This window comes from Chenopodium quinoa, unplaced genomic scaffold (genome assembly GCF_001683475.1).
Source record: "Chenopodium quinoa cultivar QQ74 unplaced genomic scaffold, ASM168347v1, whole genome shotgun sequence".
NCBI classification, from domain to species: domain Eukaryota; kingdom Viridiplantae; phylum Streptophyta; class Magnoliopsida; order Caryophyllales; family Amaranthaceae; genus Chenopodium; species Chenopodium quinoa.
In genome coordinates this window covers 1,027,475-1,045,495 of record NW_018744143.1, presented here as the reverse complement: position 1 = coordinate 1,045,495, position 18,021 = coordinate 1,027,475, and the positions used below count along the sequence as shown (strand labels likewise).

The window sequence follows — 18,021 nt, the reverse complement described above, 5'->3', positions numbered from 1 at the left end:
TTCAAAGTAATATTTACAAAACTATGAACGTTTCACAGGCAAATTTATTTTCGGCATTTTTATCTGTTTATATAATGTTTTTTCCTTTTGCTACTCGTTTGATTCTGAACATAGGCACATAAGTGAAAGAGCACAAAACTTTAAGACTTGCCTGATACCTCACTGTTCGGAATTTATTTTAATTATAATTTTTTTTCGAAACCTTATAGCTATTTTCCATGGGAGGATAGGGACAAGTGACTATAGTATAGCTTATACAGTACTTTTTTCGTTCTTTAAATACGAAAGAGTTAGCCAACACTATGGCTATCCTTCATGGAGCCACCTGATCGCTGCAAGGATGGTGCTCATGAGCCTCTGTTAGGCTCCCCGTTGTCTACTATAAACACTTTTATTTATTGCTCTTTATATCAGTCTTTTTCTCAGCTTTCAAACTATGCTACTGTTTTTTTTTTCCGGCTTCTAAGCTTCTGCTGGGTGGCATGCTTGCAAATATTTCAATGTTTGCTTCATGCCTTCCCCTTTTGTCTGTAAGCTTTGGTTTTTCAAGGATGGACCATAACATCCTTATGTAATATAATCCTCGTCGTTCATTTTTAATAATAAAAATACGAAGTATTACGTTCTCCAACCTCTGTTTCTAAATATTTGCCTCTTTTATCTGTTTCTAAATATTTACAATATTTCCTTATTCCTATTTTAGCATAAGACCACTGTTATTTTAATGTTTCTCCAACCACCAATTCTTAATTTGTTTCTTTCTCCAATAAACGTCTAAAAATACTTTAATTAACCTCACTTGTACATTAATTTAATGAAAATTTGAATTTTACTACCACTAAAAAGCACCATTTTAATTTTTACTACCTATTTAAACTTCATTTTATTTAACTACCCACTAAAACTGTAAGCAGGGCCCACACGTCAACTATTAAAAAAAAATTCCTCAATTTGTGAGCCAAATGTTCCATTAAAGTAAAGGTCATTTTAGCCCTTAAGGATCCTATTTAATCTCGAAATTGGCAAAAAAAATAACATAAGTCTTACCTATTATGCCATCTTGTTGAGTGAGACAATTATATACATTCCTGTGCGCCTCTTTCGCACCCCAAATTATATAATCTTGAGTAGAGCAAGTTAGGGAGTATTTAAAAACGCGAAGTCCCTGCCAAACAAATTGTTCTAGAGATGCTCAGATTGCACACAGCATAATCAAGTAACATTAGCAATTCAAACTTGTAAACTATAGCAATTAAATTCAATCTAAGCAAAGAATCAGCCTTGATTCGACTTTAAGCCTTTTAATTGTGTTATATCATGCAGTTGATCACAGGTCAATTGCAAGGTTTGCTATAAACTCAAAAATTCACTACAATTGACACCCGAATACAATTTCACTATGAATGCATGCTAAATTCTAAGGTAGCAGTTTGTCAAATATCCTTCCCAAGGAAGCTACTTCCTGCCTCATATAAGCAGAGAATATAGCAAAATTTGTCAACATAACCTTCTTTTCCTGCCCGCAATGTATAATAGAAATTTGCTTCCCTAGAACGTTGACACGAACTCAGAAATGAATCACATTTCAAGTAGCCTGCATCACGGAGCCAATTGACTTTGGAAGAAGATAGTCATAGTCCTTCGGCAATCACAAAGCTAACAGCTAGATCTATCAAAGACCGGATGATCTGTTGAATATGGACTTGCTTACATCATCAATCAGCCAGTCTCTCAAAGAAGTACAAGTATCCCATATCCTTTGGAGGATTGACAGAAGCTCCAACTTTCTCGTCATTGTATAGTACCCATTTGCCATCTTTGTAGATGTGAGCAACATAATGACCACAATGAGTTGAAGTTCCCATGTGACTCACAAATCCAAGAAGCCGGTATCCTGTATTTCAATCAGTAAGCTCTCTTGTAATTGAATGTATTAGCATTAAAGTCTAACTATTGGGAATATTCATATTAGCAAGGCTAAATTTTATAGCTAATTTTTATATAGGCAATTTACTGGTTCAAAGAACAACCAAGGCTAATTTTTATAGCTCATTTGGAAGCTCGGTTGCACCTTACCCCTGTTGCAAGGTACAACCGACGGTACTACTGGTTGCACAGGGAAGATTTTGATTAACTTATCAGATAGAAAATTGCTTCAGATATTTTACTCTGCCTGTCCTCTTTAAAATTGCCTCTGGAAAACACTGACAAAATTCTCATTTAAGTATTTTTTTTTTCTTTAAAACAAATTCTGAGAAACAAACAGAAATCAAAAGCTCAGCAAGACAGACAGTGTATATATTTTGATCAGGATCATGTGGGTTGCCAGCCTTAACAGGTATTTTTCAATTTCTTAATCACTGTGCTCGCTTGAAAAATGATATGAAGAAAAAAAAGGTTAATATACCTTTTTTTTTTTTTTTTTTGAGACGAGATAATATTCTAGATATTAGGATTCAGTAAAAATAACAACCAGGCAGGCAGGAAAATCTATGCTGACAATTACGTGGATACATGAGGATGAGTAAAGATAACTTACTTCCTGACCCATCTGGTAGCTCGGCATCAGCAGCTGCAGCGCCACTGCTTGATGTATCCATGTCTGAGGTAGATGAAGAATTAGGATTGTTAAATATCCAGTCAGTTGCTTTTTCAATATCTCCACCCTGAACAATTATCAAATAAAGCAAGTTTAAGGTCACAATAGTTTTAGCAGCACAGAACAGAGATGCACAAAGCCACATGCAACACCACCATACCATAGCCGTAAGAGCCTTCCGAGCAAGTTCTTCTTCGAAACCAAATGAAATTAATACTTCAACACTTGATTGATCAACATAAACAGCAGCATTTTGAGATGTATGTGATATAGGATCATTGATATCTGACAAGAGAGTAAAGGAATTAAATTCAGACTATTTACAGCTGTCAGAAATTGCAAACTGATAGTTGATATACTTCAATGATACATTCATACAGGTCAAGCATATGCCATATCATATAAAAATATATGAAGTATATAATACCACTTACCAGAATCATCCATGTGAGTAAGCAGCCAGTTCATTGCCTCTTCAACTCCAGCATTGTTAGTAAATATGGCAGCTTTTTCACAAGGTAATCGGCCAAAACCCATGGAGAGAAGCTGAGAAACAATTAGCTCATCGGCTACAAGTCTAGTAGACTCTGCTTCAGCATCACCTGCTGCAGATTGATATCAAACAAAATATACATTAGAAAATCATTGGCCGTCTCCATTAATAAAAAAGAGCATGCACATGTGCACAGGAAGAACAAGAATATCCCCACCACTTTCAGGTAAAAGCTCTTCTCCAGGTCGAAGGCCATTGCTCCGCATGTGACTGATGTCTATAATATCAGGTACATCTATGTAGACATCTATGATGCAAAACAGAGAAAATTTGTTAGTCACAAAAATCAACCACTCATTAAAAATTATCAGGATATTCGCAAACACGAAAATGAATACCAAGCTTTTTCGGCACCCATCCATCTTCCATAACAAATTTTCTCATGTGCAAGACCAGATAATCAGGAAAGGATGTTAGACCAGTAGTTCTGCATAAAAATTATTTGACAGATTAGAGTATAATTACATGTTACAGCACATGTAAAGATGCAAAACAAACAACAATGTTTCCTTTAATTTAACCATAAAGTGCCTTGGACCCAAACATATCTTCAAAAAAAGGGAACCACATTGTAGCATGTCCTATTTCTTATGTTGCTGAGCCATTGGATGGTTCAGATACAAGGAACCAAATTTTGGCCAGATGATATTAAACATCTCATGAAAGGGTAATATTCAGATTCAGTTATCAATAATTGAAACAAGGTTTTACCATGGTGAAAAATGATGAACCAAGGACACTAAAAGTATATGTAAGCATTAATTGATACATGCATTACCACAACTCTGCAAATGACAGATATGCATGTTAAATCATAGAAACCAGCCAAGCATATATCACCAAGCTTGACCACGTGAAGCTATCATATACGAAGTAGAACATTAACAAAAGAGACCTACAATATGTTCCATTTGGCCCACAAAGATTTTCATGGTTTCCATATAAGAATGCCCCAAACATTTTGCAAGTTCCTTTTATGGTATTCTAAGTCTACCCAAATGTTCCTACTATGACTTTCTCTTACTATTTCTCTCATACCCAATATCTTTACTCTATCCACTTTTAAATTTGTATTTAACTTTAACTGTTCTTATTCTCACTATCTTAATGCCAAAGCAACTAGGCACATATTTGTGGGATGAAAGGAGAAATAACTACTAAATTATGCTACAAACTTGGCTTTAAAAAGCGCTCAAGGTGCGCCTTGGCGCCAGGCGAGTGAAGGCGTGGGCCACGATACAATACACAAGTTGGGATATGTGTACCAAACTAAAACAAACATTGAGATGTTTTTACCTAAAATGTCAATTTATTAATTGTAAAATCTGAGATGAAGTACTAAAATTACTTAAAACATCATAAGCTTGTAAAAATGTTTATGGGGCCTAAACTTCCACAAAAGACCCAATAAAACACAATTTTTTTTTTTGAAAGAGTAATGAACATGATATTTCTGCATTTTGTAACCCAAATCATCATAAAAGACAAAAAAAACAGTTAATGATGCAGAGATATACTACCTCCGTTAACAGTTATCTGCAACATTTACCAAAAAAGGGTGCTAACTATTATTTGCAACAAACTTATTTCTTTCCTATTTTAGTAACATTTTTCTGTCAGAATGACCAAAATACCCTCACTTAAAAATTATTACCACATAATACTACACATAATTACAACTCATTATAACCCTAATATGAATTAATTATCTAAATCTTCCCACCTAAATAATCAGATTATCTTTCTCTCCTTCATCTTTCTCTCTCCTCCTTGATCTTTCTCTCTCCTTCTCACCAACCACGCCAAACACCCAACACCATCTCCAACCTCTCCAACACCATCTTACACCGATTCTCGTGCCTCAAACCACCATTGCCACCCACCAACAGCAGTCGTGCAATTCCGGCCTTGCCAATCACCAATTCGCACCATAGCAGCCCCTTAATCTCTCACCTCACTGCACCTCATCTTCTTCATCTCTTATCTCTCATTATCAAATTCCACACCATCCTTTAAGTGGATTCCAGATCTAGTTGTTTGTGGGTGGTTTGCGTGATTCGTGGGTGGATTTGGTGGGTTGTGGGTGGATTTACAAGTTCGTGGGGGTGGTTTGTGGGTGGGTTTGGTGGTTTGGTGGTTCGTGGGTTTGGTGGATTTTGGTGGTGGTTCTGGGTTTGGAGATTCTGGGTGTGGTTTTGGTGGTTCGTGGGGGTTCAATTTGTGGGTTTTGGTGGTGGTTGTGGGTTTCGTTGGTTCATGGGTTCATGGGTTTTGGTGGTGGTTGTGGGTTTTGGTGGTGGTTGTGGGTTTTGGTGGTGTTTGTGGGTTCGTGGGTTTTGGTGGTGTTCGTGGATTTCGGTGGGGGTTTGTGGGTTTTGGTGGGGGTTTGTGGGTTTTGGTGGTGGTTGTGAGTTCTGGTTTTGGTGGTTGTGCGTTTCAGTGGTTGTGCGTTTCAGTGGTTGTGGTTTCTGGTTCTGGTTTTGGTGGTGGTTGTGGTAGTGGGTTCAGGTTTTGGTGGTGGTGGTGGTGGTGGTTGTTGGTTCGTGGGTTTTGGTGGTGGTTAGTTGTGGGTGTCGGTGGTTTTGGTGATTCTTTTGTTAATTGTGATTTTTTTAGTTGGATTAATACTTAATTACATGCCCTTATATTTCAATAATCATGCTTTAAAAGTTTTGCCTAGGCCTCCGCGAAAAGTACATTTGTTGCAAATAACCGTTAACGGAGGAAGTACTTCTTTTGTTTCACAATAGTATCATCATATTGTATTTTTTCACTATTCCCATATTAACTTTGACCATGTTTAATTACTAATATGTAACAATAAGTATCATTATCTTAATTGTTGTTGGGTAGTTAATCTCAATATATATTACTACCTCCGTTTCATATTTTTTGCAACTTTGGAATATTTTATATCTCACAAATAATACCCCAAAATTGCAAAAAAATATGAAACGGAGGTAGTATAATATATATTTCTAAGATTTTTATAGAAATAATCAAAGATATTTATAGGCAAAGTAAAGCATTGGCAAATGCATATGGTCAAAATGACTTGACTATTTTGAAATGGAGAAAGTATTTATTGGATATTTTAAAACATCTCATCATTAGTTAATATCATTTTCTGCTCTTCTTCTTCTTCCTCCAATTCTTGGTCTGCAGGTCACGGAGTATGCTTTCTCTCTTCAATCTATACTGTTATGTATATTTTGAAATTTACCTCGTTTCTTTTCTTTTTCAGTTTTTTTTATTAAACCAAGTCACATGACCCCCTTCCTCCTTCTTTTCTGAATATTTTAAATAGCTCTTTTTTAAGAATTTATTGAACAAAAAAAATATTTAACATTAAGAAAGATTTAAAATAAAAGAGAAAAGATGTGCATTGTATGCTGCAAAAAAAAAAAAAAAAAAAAAAAAAAAAAAAAAAAAAAAAAAACCCAACAACAATCAAAAAAGACCTTTGCGTCTTAGGGGGCCTACCTTTTAAAACTGAGGCTACAAACTATACAATGTAAGTGCTCCAGGTAATGATATTCGACTGGAAATCACAAACCTCCGGACTACCCTGCTGCTAATAACTAATAGAAACGAGAATAGCATGCTTGAATGACAGACACTTGTCTACCTTAAAAAGTTAAAAATGGTTGTTGAGTACCACAATAAACATTTCCAGCACATGGATATACTTACTTCGTTGCAGTTGTCTTAGCCTTCAATGCAGTGCTGAAAAAGTCCATCACCTCCTCAGGAGCTGAGTAGCTAGCTAGGCAAGCTTCTAATGGCACCCTTGGACGAACTACTTCACCCACAGCCCTGTGGTATTATACAACCTGAGTAAAATATTTTCAGCAGAGCAGGAAATGCATGACAACCAAGACATCAACTCACATTTCTTTTCCTTCAGATTCTGCTTGAGATTTTAATTTCTGGAACGCTTCTAATTGATCTAGAATTCAAAACACAAATGACAAGGTCAGGAAAAAAAATTGAACAATATTCTCTGCCTAGATTAGAAAGAGTCGATCAAGGTCTTCCATAGAGCACTCAATATAACCGCAACACATACCTTTATTTGTAGCTTCGTGCAATGGGATATTGAGAGAAAGAATGTAGTCAGATCGCCTATTATAGGTAACTTTTCCAGAGGGACACTGAATTCTATCTTCAATACCGAATTTGAAGTTTCTCGAGGGATCCAATTTTGGATTCCCTGCATTAACCCGCTCAACTTGTTCTAGAAGATGCAGGAAAAACTCTAATGCGTCCTAGTCAAGTCAAATATTCAAGTCATTAACATTTTCAAGTATCTTACCAAATAACGTGTCATACAAAGAAAACTATCTCAAGTGCGTAGTAAACAAAGAATTTACAGAACAATGAACCATCCAAAAGCTTGGCCAAAAAATTGAAACAGAAGATACCAATCGTTTTAACCGATATTATCATTAAATATTCAGGTCGCCCAACAGGTATCTTCAATAGAGTTATTTAGTAACTAAACCACTTAAAGCATGCAGACTAGGGAGGTGCCATAGGCTGACTCTATCAAGTCAGGTCCAAATATGTTCATACCCAATATTTTCAATCAGACATAATATTGATAAGTCTGCACAGAGCACAAATTTGATGTGACAGTGATTGCATGCTTTCAAGCAGAAATTCTAAACGAATTGCAGTTCTATGCAGCTACATGACATTCAAGGAAGCAGCAGCATATCAACAAAAAATGTCATCCAAAAAGCAATAGTTTTATGTGTACAATTAGTGTATGGACAAACCTGCTGTCTCATGGTAGAAAATTCTGGATGACTGGCAGCAATAACTGTCTTGAACATCCGAGGAGGAATGCCTTCCTGTTTCTGAAGGTTCAAATACAAACAAGGCCAAAATTATTATTTTGTTTCTTAAATGAGAGGTGAAGAGGAGGAAAGGTAAAAAAGTTCTCAGCAGTAGCAATATTCAAATGAAGCCATCAAAACGTACACTACATGAAACAGTCCCAGCTTGCAACTGTGTTTCCTTACCTCAAGATGGAGATTAAGGGAAAAAAATTATCACCAATATATCAAATGGGCAACCCTAAACATTTGAGTGCCTGGATGAAAGTTCCAATAAAGCCTCTAGCACAGGGTGCAGCTATGTAACATAATGTTACCTTTCTTCGGGTAACAGCCATGCTCAGAATGTACCACCGAATGTTTCAGGCCAACCCAATGTTAAAAATTAGGTTCTCTATGTTCGTCCCCTCACCAAACTAGAGTTCAAGAAAAAGGAATTTTCTTCTACTTTGGAGAAGTGTTCAGAGAGGAGAGAGCTAAACACGCAAAGAGGAGAGAGCTAAACACGCAATATCTTGTTTTTTATTCTAACCGCACTCTCCTCACCCCCCCCCCCCCAACACCCACCCTCTTTCTCTTTCCCTCCCACCATATTAAAAGGAGAATCTTATTATGTTATGACCTATGTTGCACACATTAAATTTTGTCAGAAATAAAGTAAATTAGGGAAATTAAATTATTTTTATTCGAAGCTAGAACCATAAATGTCTGCCAAAAGGTGCTTTAAATTTACTCTAAATTCTTATCACAGTTTAAATTTAGTGATTAGCTTCTCCTATGGTTTGTTTGTCACAACTCACAAGATACAACCAGAAAAATGTGTGCAAATAAATAATATGGGCATGGACATAAAACATTTTTTTTTTTAACATAAAAGGTACAAAATTATAATTAATACTAGGCCAAAATTATGGCTCTCAATGATATGAAAATGATCTTAGCATAACTTTCTTCCTACAATCTAGCCTGATTTATATTGATTCTGTTGATCTGTTTCAAAGTGCACGGTGAATTCTTATATATGTAGGGTTGGGACAATGTCACAATTGATCTCCAATGAAGGGAATAGCTATCACTATGAATGACCCCCAACAATAAAATTGACGATGGGGTTTTAATGTAAGAAACCACATGTCCACAACTGAATACTGATCATCAAGAAAAGTAATACTTTAAATATCACACAAAGATGAAAGGATTAAAGGGAGCTTAAAAATCCCACTTTCCTTTCCCCGGCCTCAAACTCGAGTTATAACACCCCCCCCCTCCCTTGGTATAGGGAGACCCAGTGTACAAAACTCATCACAAAAACACCTCCAACGAATTACTCGGCACTCGCAGCAATGAATGAACTTAACATCCACGTAGAGAAAGCTTCCTAATACTAACAATCAAATCAACCAATAAAGCAAAGAGCTTTCCTTTTGTCTTTTTAGGAACAACAGACAGATACTAAAGTTATTTTGCAAATAATTCATGGTAAAGATGTCGATATCTCTAAAAATTAAAAAATAAATAAATAAATAAAAAATAAAAATAAAAAATAAGAACTAAACTCGACATAGCAGAGCAGGCTCAAAGGGCTATGGATGATAAGGAACTAATTTTTTGTAGATTTAACTCCAGAAACACACCTCTAATGATGGAATTGAGTATCTCCCAGATAGCAATCCGTGACCTAGTTTTGCCCTGCCACACAACAGATGTCAATCACAAGTCACAAGCAAAATCTAACATGAGAGATAATAATCTTACAACTTATAAAGATAATCACTTTAAAAGAAAAGGGAATGAAATTTTATATGTTTTAAATGTAACTTCAAGAATCCATAAGGAATAAGGCCATGTACATATTAGCCTTCCAACTCTCCTAGACCTCACCATTGACATGATATACTCAAAGTGCTGTTTTATTCAGTTTACTGTTGCTCCAAGGAATTACTCCATGGCAAAAGGATTATCACAAAAGTAGAGACTCTTCTTTTTTCTAGAGGCATAATTATAAAAACTTTTCACAATACAATAACCAAACAATTAAATATAACAGAAAAATGGGGTAAGACCAATCTTCATGATTAAATACAAAAGATGATCAAGCATAAGGAGAAGACTGCAACTACTAATAGGAATTTACACAATCATGATAATCACTAAGCTTGAGCTACTCCAAAAGTCAATCAAAGAAATAGTATTTAAGCCCAGTCTGACTATTACAGGTCCAAAGAAACATAAACATAACCACGAAAATGAATCCATTACTGAATAGTTCAACAGCAATAAACTCTGACACAAGTGCATAGAAAACGCATCTTAAGTTCATTCACTACATTAACCGCTAAGTGGTTCGCTGCAGAGGAGCTTTGGTGAGATAGAAAACTGAACTCCTGTCAGGCAGCATAGCCCCACACACACAGTGTATGCCATTATAATTAACCACTTTGTAGTAAAGCAGCCATCAAACATCCCAAACAGAGATCAACTCCTAACATATTCTACCCATTCATTTGAGATATGGGAGGTATCAATATCAACTAATCCGCAAGACATAGTTTCAGTGACAGACCTAAAGATAAGGGACTGCTAGCTCACTCACAAAATATACAACATGAAATCAATTCATAACATATTATATTTTCAATCTTTTTTACCCATTCCTTCGAGATATGAGAGGTATCAATATCAACTAACCCGCAAGATTAGTTATAGTGGCAACTAAAGATAAGAGACTGATAGCTCACTTACAACTGCATGTTCAGGTCCACCGTTGGATCAGCAGGAGCAGCATCAAAAGCACTTTTCAAGCTTTGATTTGCATAATATCTGATTGGTTAATTACACAATAAACCTTGAATCAATAAAACAATGTTCAGAGAACTATACTCAAATTCTAGCACAACAAAAAATGAAGAAAAAAACTATACAGAAACCAACCTAGATATAAAAGCATGTGTGGTATATGCTACTTGCATGGTTGCTGCCAGATAACAGCTGTGTGGAAACACAAGGAATCATTAGCAGAAGAAATACAAGCAATAACCAAATAGAATCATATTATTCAATTAAATCACCTGTTGCCAAGATTGACAAGTCCAGTATAGCCTGGGCCAAATATTGGCTGAAGAGCCTCAGCACTTTCTTGAATCCGGTTCCAATCAAAGTTTGTATTCTGGTCAAGCTCCCTTTCGGCAGTGGTCATTTCAGTCTAACATAAAATACAAGCAAAAAAATGTCAGATTATAGGAAGTAAAAAATGAGAGAGAACAAGTCAGAAAGGATTTACCCCTCTCCTACAAAGAAAAAAAAGAATAATTTCATATAAACCCCATGACATGGTATGGGTTGTAAAGGATTTGTGAAAGAGGTAAGCTACTATACCATGGTATCTCCTCCTAGGCCTGTCAGATAATGAGACAAATTAACAATGCTACAGCCATAACACACTTTCTTGCTTTTTAGCATGCAAAATATGATTAGCAAAAAAGACTTTGTAGGGGGTGACACTAATCATGTGAAAGTCAACCACTAAGAGAATTGCAATTTATAGAAACAAACAGGATACTAAATGACCATGTAATTTATCCTCGGCCGATGCAACATCCCAAGTATTACTCTAGCCTACTTCTAAGCAATGAATAAGTGTACAGGCCATAGCTTGATCATTTCTCCTTTGTAGCTAGGTCGAAAGCCAAATCAGAATTCACTAAGTCCCTTTCCAGTTTTCACAAATACACATACACCTAAAAGTTTAAGAAATCACAAAAAACCAATAAATGCAGGATCAACAAAGACAATTAGGCTACTAACCTTTTGCAATGAAGAAAAATCAATCCCAAAATGCGCCAAGTGCTGTGAAAGAAGTGGATCAATGACACTTTCATCCTCCGCATAAGAGAAAACATCTGAGAAGACAATATGTATATTCCATAGTTATATATGGCCTCAATAAATGAGTGGACTCTTCATAGAAAAAAAAAAAAAAAAAAAAAAAAAAAAAAAAAAAAAAAAAAAGAAGAAGATATTACTTTTGGCAGGAACAGAGCTTATGGAGCTGTTCAGCTAAAGCTAATAGCTATACTGGATGTGGGTTATCAAAGAACAAAAAGTGGCAATCATCGATAAGATAAACTAAAGCTTCTCACTTTTGTTTCAGAAAATGTAACCGTCATAATAAGCTACAAGCTAACGAATAGAACGAAAACAAAGAAGAGAGAGAAAGGAGAGGGGAAGAGGAAAGAAAGGAGTAAGCAACTTCCTGCAGACATTCCAAGAACATCAAGCCCACTAGGGTCGCAGATGGGAGATCTAGAGCATGGTTTAATGCAAACGAATACACAATGATTTAGTGGAGAGTTATCAATTCAAACAGCTTCACAAATTTATCTATTGTTTATTAGGTACACCCCACTTCAACAAAGCGAACTGAGCCGCAAGGAACTCCAAATTGCCTCGGTGCACCTTGAGCTTTTTTAACATTGCTAAAACTCCAACTTTCATCTCCTTTTATAAAAAAAATTTACAAAAGAAAACGCTTTAACAAAAAGATGAAATTAAACATAGCATGGATACTAAGGGGGTTCACTAAGAGTTAAATTAAGCAAATAATAGTCAAGATGTCAGCTTAAAGGTTTTGAGTATAATGTATTCCATCATGACTAGTACCTTTGTTAACTATTATCAGCCAAATTAACCAATTTCATCCACTTTACAAGTTTTCTAAAGACAGGTTTATGACATTTACGAAGGCAAATCAGAAGATTAAGAATTCTAAAGGAAAAATAAATTCCATGGCGTCATATGACAATGAAGATGAAATAAAATGATTACTTATTACAGCAATTTGCAAGATTAAGAATCAAAGTTGGTGAGGTTGATCATGGTTTAGAAGATTCAACACCAATATTCCTATGTATAATATTATAAGCATCCAAACTAAGACTTTCAGGTTAGAACTCAGCATTCCCAATTTAAAAATATTTTCCGACAGAAATAAGTTTATAAAGCATCATACACATGAAAAAAAAAAATGATAAAAGCAACATAAATTGTAATAAAATTAAAACAAAAGGCATTTTTCACAGAAAATGATACTACTCATATAACAGGACAGGCAAAAAGAAATAATTGGACGACAGAATTTGAAACACGTGAGCAGATAACAAAATATTTAAATGAAAATTTTATAAAATAAAAAATTGTTGTATGACACACTAACGACTAATAGTAACACTACCTGCTGCTTCCAGATCAGCAGTTATTGTGCCAAGCTTCACAGCAAGAGGGTATTTTGTCTCATTGTAATGTTCAACAGCATGGTTGTTGCCACCAGTACCATCCCAATTTTTTCTACCACAAAGGATTGTTCCGTCTGTTAGATTTAACCAGAGATTATCTGTTTTATCACACTTTGCACATTTCCACCCAGATGGAGGAACAACAATGCCATTGTCAATCTGTGGCAAACCCATGGCATATGCACTGACTTGCTTCTCAGCTACCCAGGCTGCAACTTGCTCTTTTCGCTCAGCATCCTCAGCCAACAAAATTGCATCAACTGCCAACCTTACCTATAACATACACACATGTAACACAAAGATCAAGATAATTTTCTATCTGATTATTTGAAACATTCAGCAAACCCCTATGCAAACTCTATCAATTGAGTGTGTTTGACACAGACTACTTAGGGTACTTACCAATATGTAATGTATCATATTGTTTCAACAGCTTACTATCCTATTTGCTTCATAAATAGAACTCTCTAATTGCACACCTACATTGCTCTATGAACCAGATTTCCACTATACACATGGACCAAGAGTGCCAGCTATTCCCAACAAGCTGGAATGGAGCCAAGGATCTTAAGAAAGGAGAAAATAAGGAACAGAGAGTACCTTTTCTGGCAACTCCACAGAGGGGAACGGAAGACTAGCATAGTCTGGCAATATCACGATGCTATATGATTCTTCATAATCAGGTTCACCACTACCAAAACCCCCTTCTACACCTACAATCACACCAAGGATATCAGAATCATCCCACTATAATGAGATTCATGACATGGGCTTTCAAAACAAAAGCACATCAATAGGGATTCCAATAATGCAGTAGATTTAGAACCAATCAAAGAATTGTCTTTCTGATAATACACTCAAGATGCAGAAGTTCCGGCCAGAGATCACAAATTCACAATATCAATGATCGGTCTAGAAAATTATAGATATGTCTTGAATTTTATATATTTGGGATGCAAGAGTTATATTAGAATTCTATATCATGAAAGTTACATCATGATTCCACAAAATCGTAACTCCCTGAAGTTAACTTCCAAAAATAAAGTAGCAAGTTCATTCTCCTTATAATAACTATAGTTTGAGGGCTAAAAGAAGGAAAAATTGAGGGAGCTTCCAAAATTGAGGTTAACTTCCAAAAATAAAGTAGCAAGTTCATTCTCCTTATAATAACTATAGTTTGAGGGCTAAAAGAAGGAAAAATTGAGGTTAAAAGGATCATGGCAACACATGTAATGCTGAAAGAAGTTCAAACCCGAGTCAAGATCACTGCCATGCACGATTTTAATTGCATTTACAAGTTATGTGTCTTATATAACCACTGCTACAATTACAAGTTATGCACATTTTATGTGTCTTAAAGAAAATGGAAAAGAAAAAAAAAATGGCACCTTATAGGCAATCTAGACATGTTTATCCCTATTCCTTTCTTTATTTTGCCACTTTGATCACTTACAGAGTACATAATACTTATTAATTTGAAGTCTGCTCCAATTCTTAAGAAATGATAATACAAAACACAATATATATAAAATGTTACCATAGCAGTTTTTCAGTTCAATTACCATATCTTCACAATTAAACAGCATGATAAGGGAAAATGAAGAAGGCCAACAGTACGAATTGAAACAGCATACCAATAGCCAAAATAGTTGGCTTCTTTGAAGGCCTATCTTCTGCAACCACCTTCTTTGTCTGCTTAATGTGTAGATAAACTGGATTCAGAGTCTTTTCGTAGTTCCATTGCACAAAATCTTTCCCAAAGGCAAGGAAAGAAGACATATCCACATACAATCCACCTTCAGATTTCTACAACACCACCATAAACGCATTCAGCGTAACAAATTTCAAGAAATTATATCATTACCACTACTAATAGCGTCCTGAATAGTTCTAAAAAACGAAATGCGGCATAATCGTAACAATAAACAAGCAAAAGATTAACCCCAGTAATTTGTTATTCTCTTGCATGGATTTCCAGCTAACTTAGAAACACGCAAAAAAAAAATCAGCACACATTTCAAATTCAAGATTTCAATCAATCTTCATCACATCACCAAAAACCCTGGTTTAATCATCTAAAACCGCAATTCCGCCATTTCTAACGTTTTCCGACTAAAATTCAATACGCAAGCAATCATCATAATCAATCACTAGGTCAAAAAACAATCGATAACTAAAATCAATTAAACATTTGCATGAATTCCAATTGAATAATTTCCAGCAAAAACGAAAGCAAAAATCACCGAAACTGAGAAAAAAGAACTCACAGGAGTATCGAAAGAAACGCAACATTCATGCTTGAAGATGCGATTAGTAGGCTCAGGAATTCGAACGCGAGGGAGGTTCGCTCTGAGTATATCCATGGCTTCCACCATTATTGAAGCTTGATTGATTATCAATGGAAGAGAGGAGAGAGAAAGAGAGTTAGAGAGAGAGAGAGTAAAAATGGAGGAAAGAATCAGTGAGTTTGCCCTAAGCTAAGAGCAAGTGAATTTGCGCCGAAAGAAATGAAATGAACAACAGAACAAGCGTTGTTCATTCATATATACATACACACGCATACACGTTTCAATTTCAGTGCGAGGTGTTAGGGAAGATATGATGCTAGGAAAGGAAATTGCTCTTCCCATTACTTTGGAAGTTTGGATCTCATTCAGTCGCAATTTGATCGTCGTGTAATTATTCAAATTACGTTATTACAGTGATTATTAATCTCAGATAGAGGAAGTAGTAATGTATCTAAAGGAACACTTTGGATTATTAATATTTTTAAATGACCTATGTTCGTTATTAAGAAATAGTTGTAATTGTGATTTCTAACATCGGGGAAAAGAACAAAAGAAAACAAACCCGAACTAAGGACTACACTACCAAAATTAATGAAGATTACTACTCTTTAATATCTGGGGCTATCTAGGTCGACCTGTCCAGTCACTCCACTTAAATCCTCCAATAAAACGACTTAAAGATCCTTTAAATGGCACGCTTCTTATACAAGCAAACACCGTAATTAGGATGCGTTCTTTCACCTAAACTTAACTACTCTTAATTAACCTGTTGATTAGCCATGATCTCGCCTTGTGCTAACACCTATATGGACTTCATGAACCCTAACTAGACATTAAAAACCCATGAAACTTCAAGTGAGGAGAATGCACCAGCCTAGTTACTAGTCTCCCACCCAATTGTTTTGTACCCCCAAATCTGGTCTAGTCTAATTTTGGAACCTTCTAAAATACGCTCAATTTTGGAGAAAATCTCTTTCATAGACCGGACTCGCAAATTAAGTGGCATGTGCGCCTATTTCAAAATGACATCCCAAAACATTAAAAGAGTGTTTCCTTGTCCTAAAAAGAACCTAAAGGATAAAAAAAAAACGTGAACCTTATTAAAACAAACAAAGGTTAAAAGGCTAAAAGTTGAAGAGCTTGAATAAAATGAAACTATTTACCCCAAAATAGAAAACAATAAATCCAATAACCTAGAAATGTAGCTCACTTAAAAAAAAATTAACAAAAAACTGTCATTTCTCTCATTTGTATTCTCTCTCCTTGTGCTTATTATATTTATGTAATTTCAACCATAGATTGAACCCAAAGTTTTCACCAAATATTTAAAAAGCAACTAAGCAAAATTTGGGATATCATTCAACTTTATCAAGAAATTAAACACTAGTAACCTTGAAATTTGAAAATAAAAAGTAATCTCATGAATGAATATAAATTATTATTATTATTATTATTATTATTATTATTATTATTATTATTATTATTATTTTACAACGGTCCAAAAAGGAGGCTAGCTCCCAACTGACTCAATACTACAACGAGAAAATTTAAACCTCTTTACCAAACTAATACAAGAACTAAAAAGGGGATTGGGGGTTACAAACGTTATGAATAGCTTGGCAATACAAATAAGGGGGTTGAGGATATCCATAGCCAGCGCCATAATTAGCCCTAAGTTGTTCCAAACTTGTTCCCTTGCGTTTCTTGATCTTGCACAAACAACGGCTAGAATACCTTTTACATTTCTTGTTCTTCACCCTTGACCTGATTGGCCTTCCATTTTTTCTTGACGTAACAGAGAACATGAAGGTAGTGAGTGGTGGAGAGGACTGCACATGATCGTCATGGGGTCTTCGTCGTTAGAACCTACAGATTCCACTTCATCGATATCAATGGTAGTTAAATCTCTCATAGGTAACTTGTTCCCCTCCTTGATATTCGAACCCCCATTGTTGCTAGAAGTTAGGCTAGTAAGTATATGATCATCTAACTTCTCAACGGCAGCGCTGTTGGTCTTGGGAAGTCCAACAACGTGGCTGACCGCGACGAAGTCCAGGGATCGCTTGGCCTTTTACTTTTGGCCCTTTATGTTGTGACACCTCTTTTTTGGACCCACCATCCTAGTGGGCACGAGAAAGGTTTCAGGAACTTTAGATTCCTTTGCCTTATGGGATTTAAAGTGCCCATCATAAGTGGTCTTTTCCTTCACTCGTACAGTCATCCATGATACAGCAGAATGTTTGAAAAAACTCAAGGTTTTCCCTTGACAGAGATCCGAATAAGACAAATCGAAAATTTTAAGGGACTGATTACTTCTCGATCCGTTGAGGAACATATGAAATTTCCTCGGTCCCTTATCCTTAGCATGTATAGAATCCTGATTGTTTGGAGAGCTAGTAGCATCATCGTCCCCCTTTTTCAAAAGGGTAAGAATATTGGATGTAGTGAT

The 18,021-nt window shown here is 35.7% G+C and overlaps 1 protein-coding gene across 2 annotated transcripts; it reads right to left on the bottom strand.

Moving 5' to 3' along the window:
- Positions 1-1,252: 1,252 nt before the first annotated feature.
- Positions 1,253-15,927, bottom strand: LOC110693180 (ubiquitin carboxyl-terminal hydrolase 14-like). Of its 2 annotated transcripts, none has more exons than XM_021870308.1 (19): positions 15,552-15,927; positions 14,919-15,090; positions 13,885-13,997; positions 13,224-13,557; positions 11,798-11,892; positions 11,062-11,195; positions 10,925-10,981; positions 10,736-10,813; positions 9,628-9,682; positions 7,934-8,014; positions 7,222-7,420; positions 7,044-7,101; positions 6,846-6,968; positions 3,491-3,579; positions 3,310-3,399; positions 3,034-3,204; positions 2,760-2,884; positions 2,540-2,666; positions 1,253-1,894 (listed from the first exon to the last, which is right to left on the bottom strand). In XM_021870308.1, exons 1-19 carry the CDS (start codon positions 15,657-15,659, stop codon positions 1,716-1,718), a joined length of 2,388 nt encoding a protein of 795 aa, XP_021726000.1. In that variant the 5' UTR covers positions 15,660-15,927; the 3' UTR covers positions 1,253-1,715. The 2 variants fall into 2 exon arrangements, with proteins under 2 accessions (XP_021726000.1, XP_021726001.1); XM_021870309.1 differs by having other exon boundaries at positions 3,034-3,201.
- Between the last annotated feature and the right edge of the window lie 2,094 nt (positions 15,928-18,021).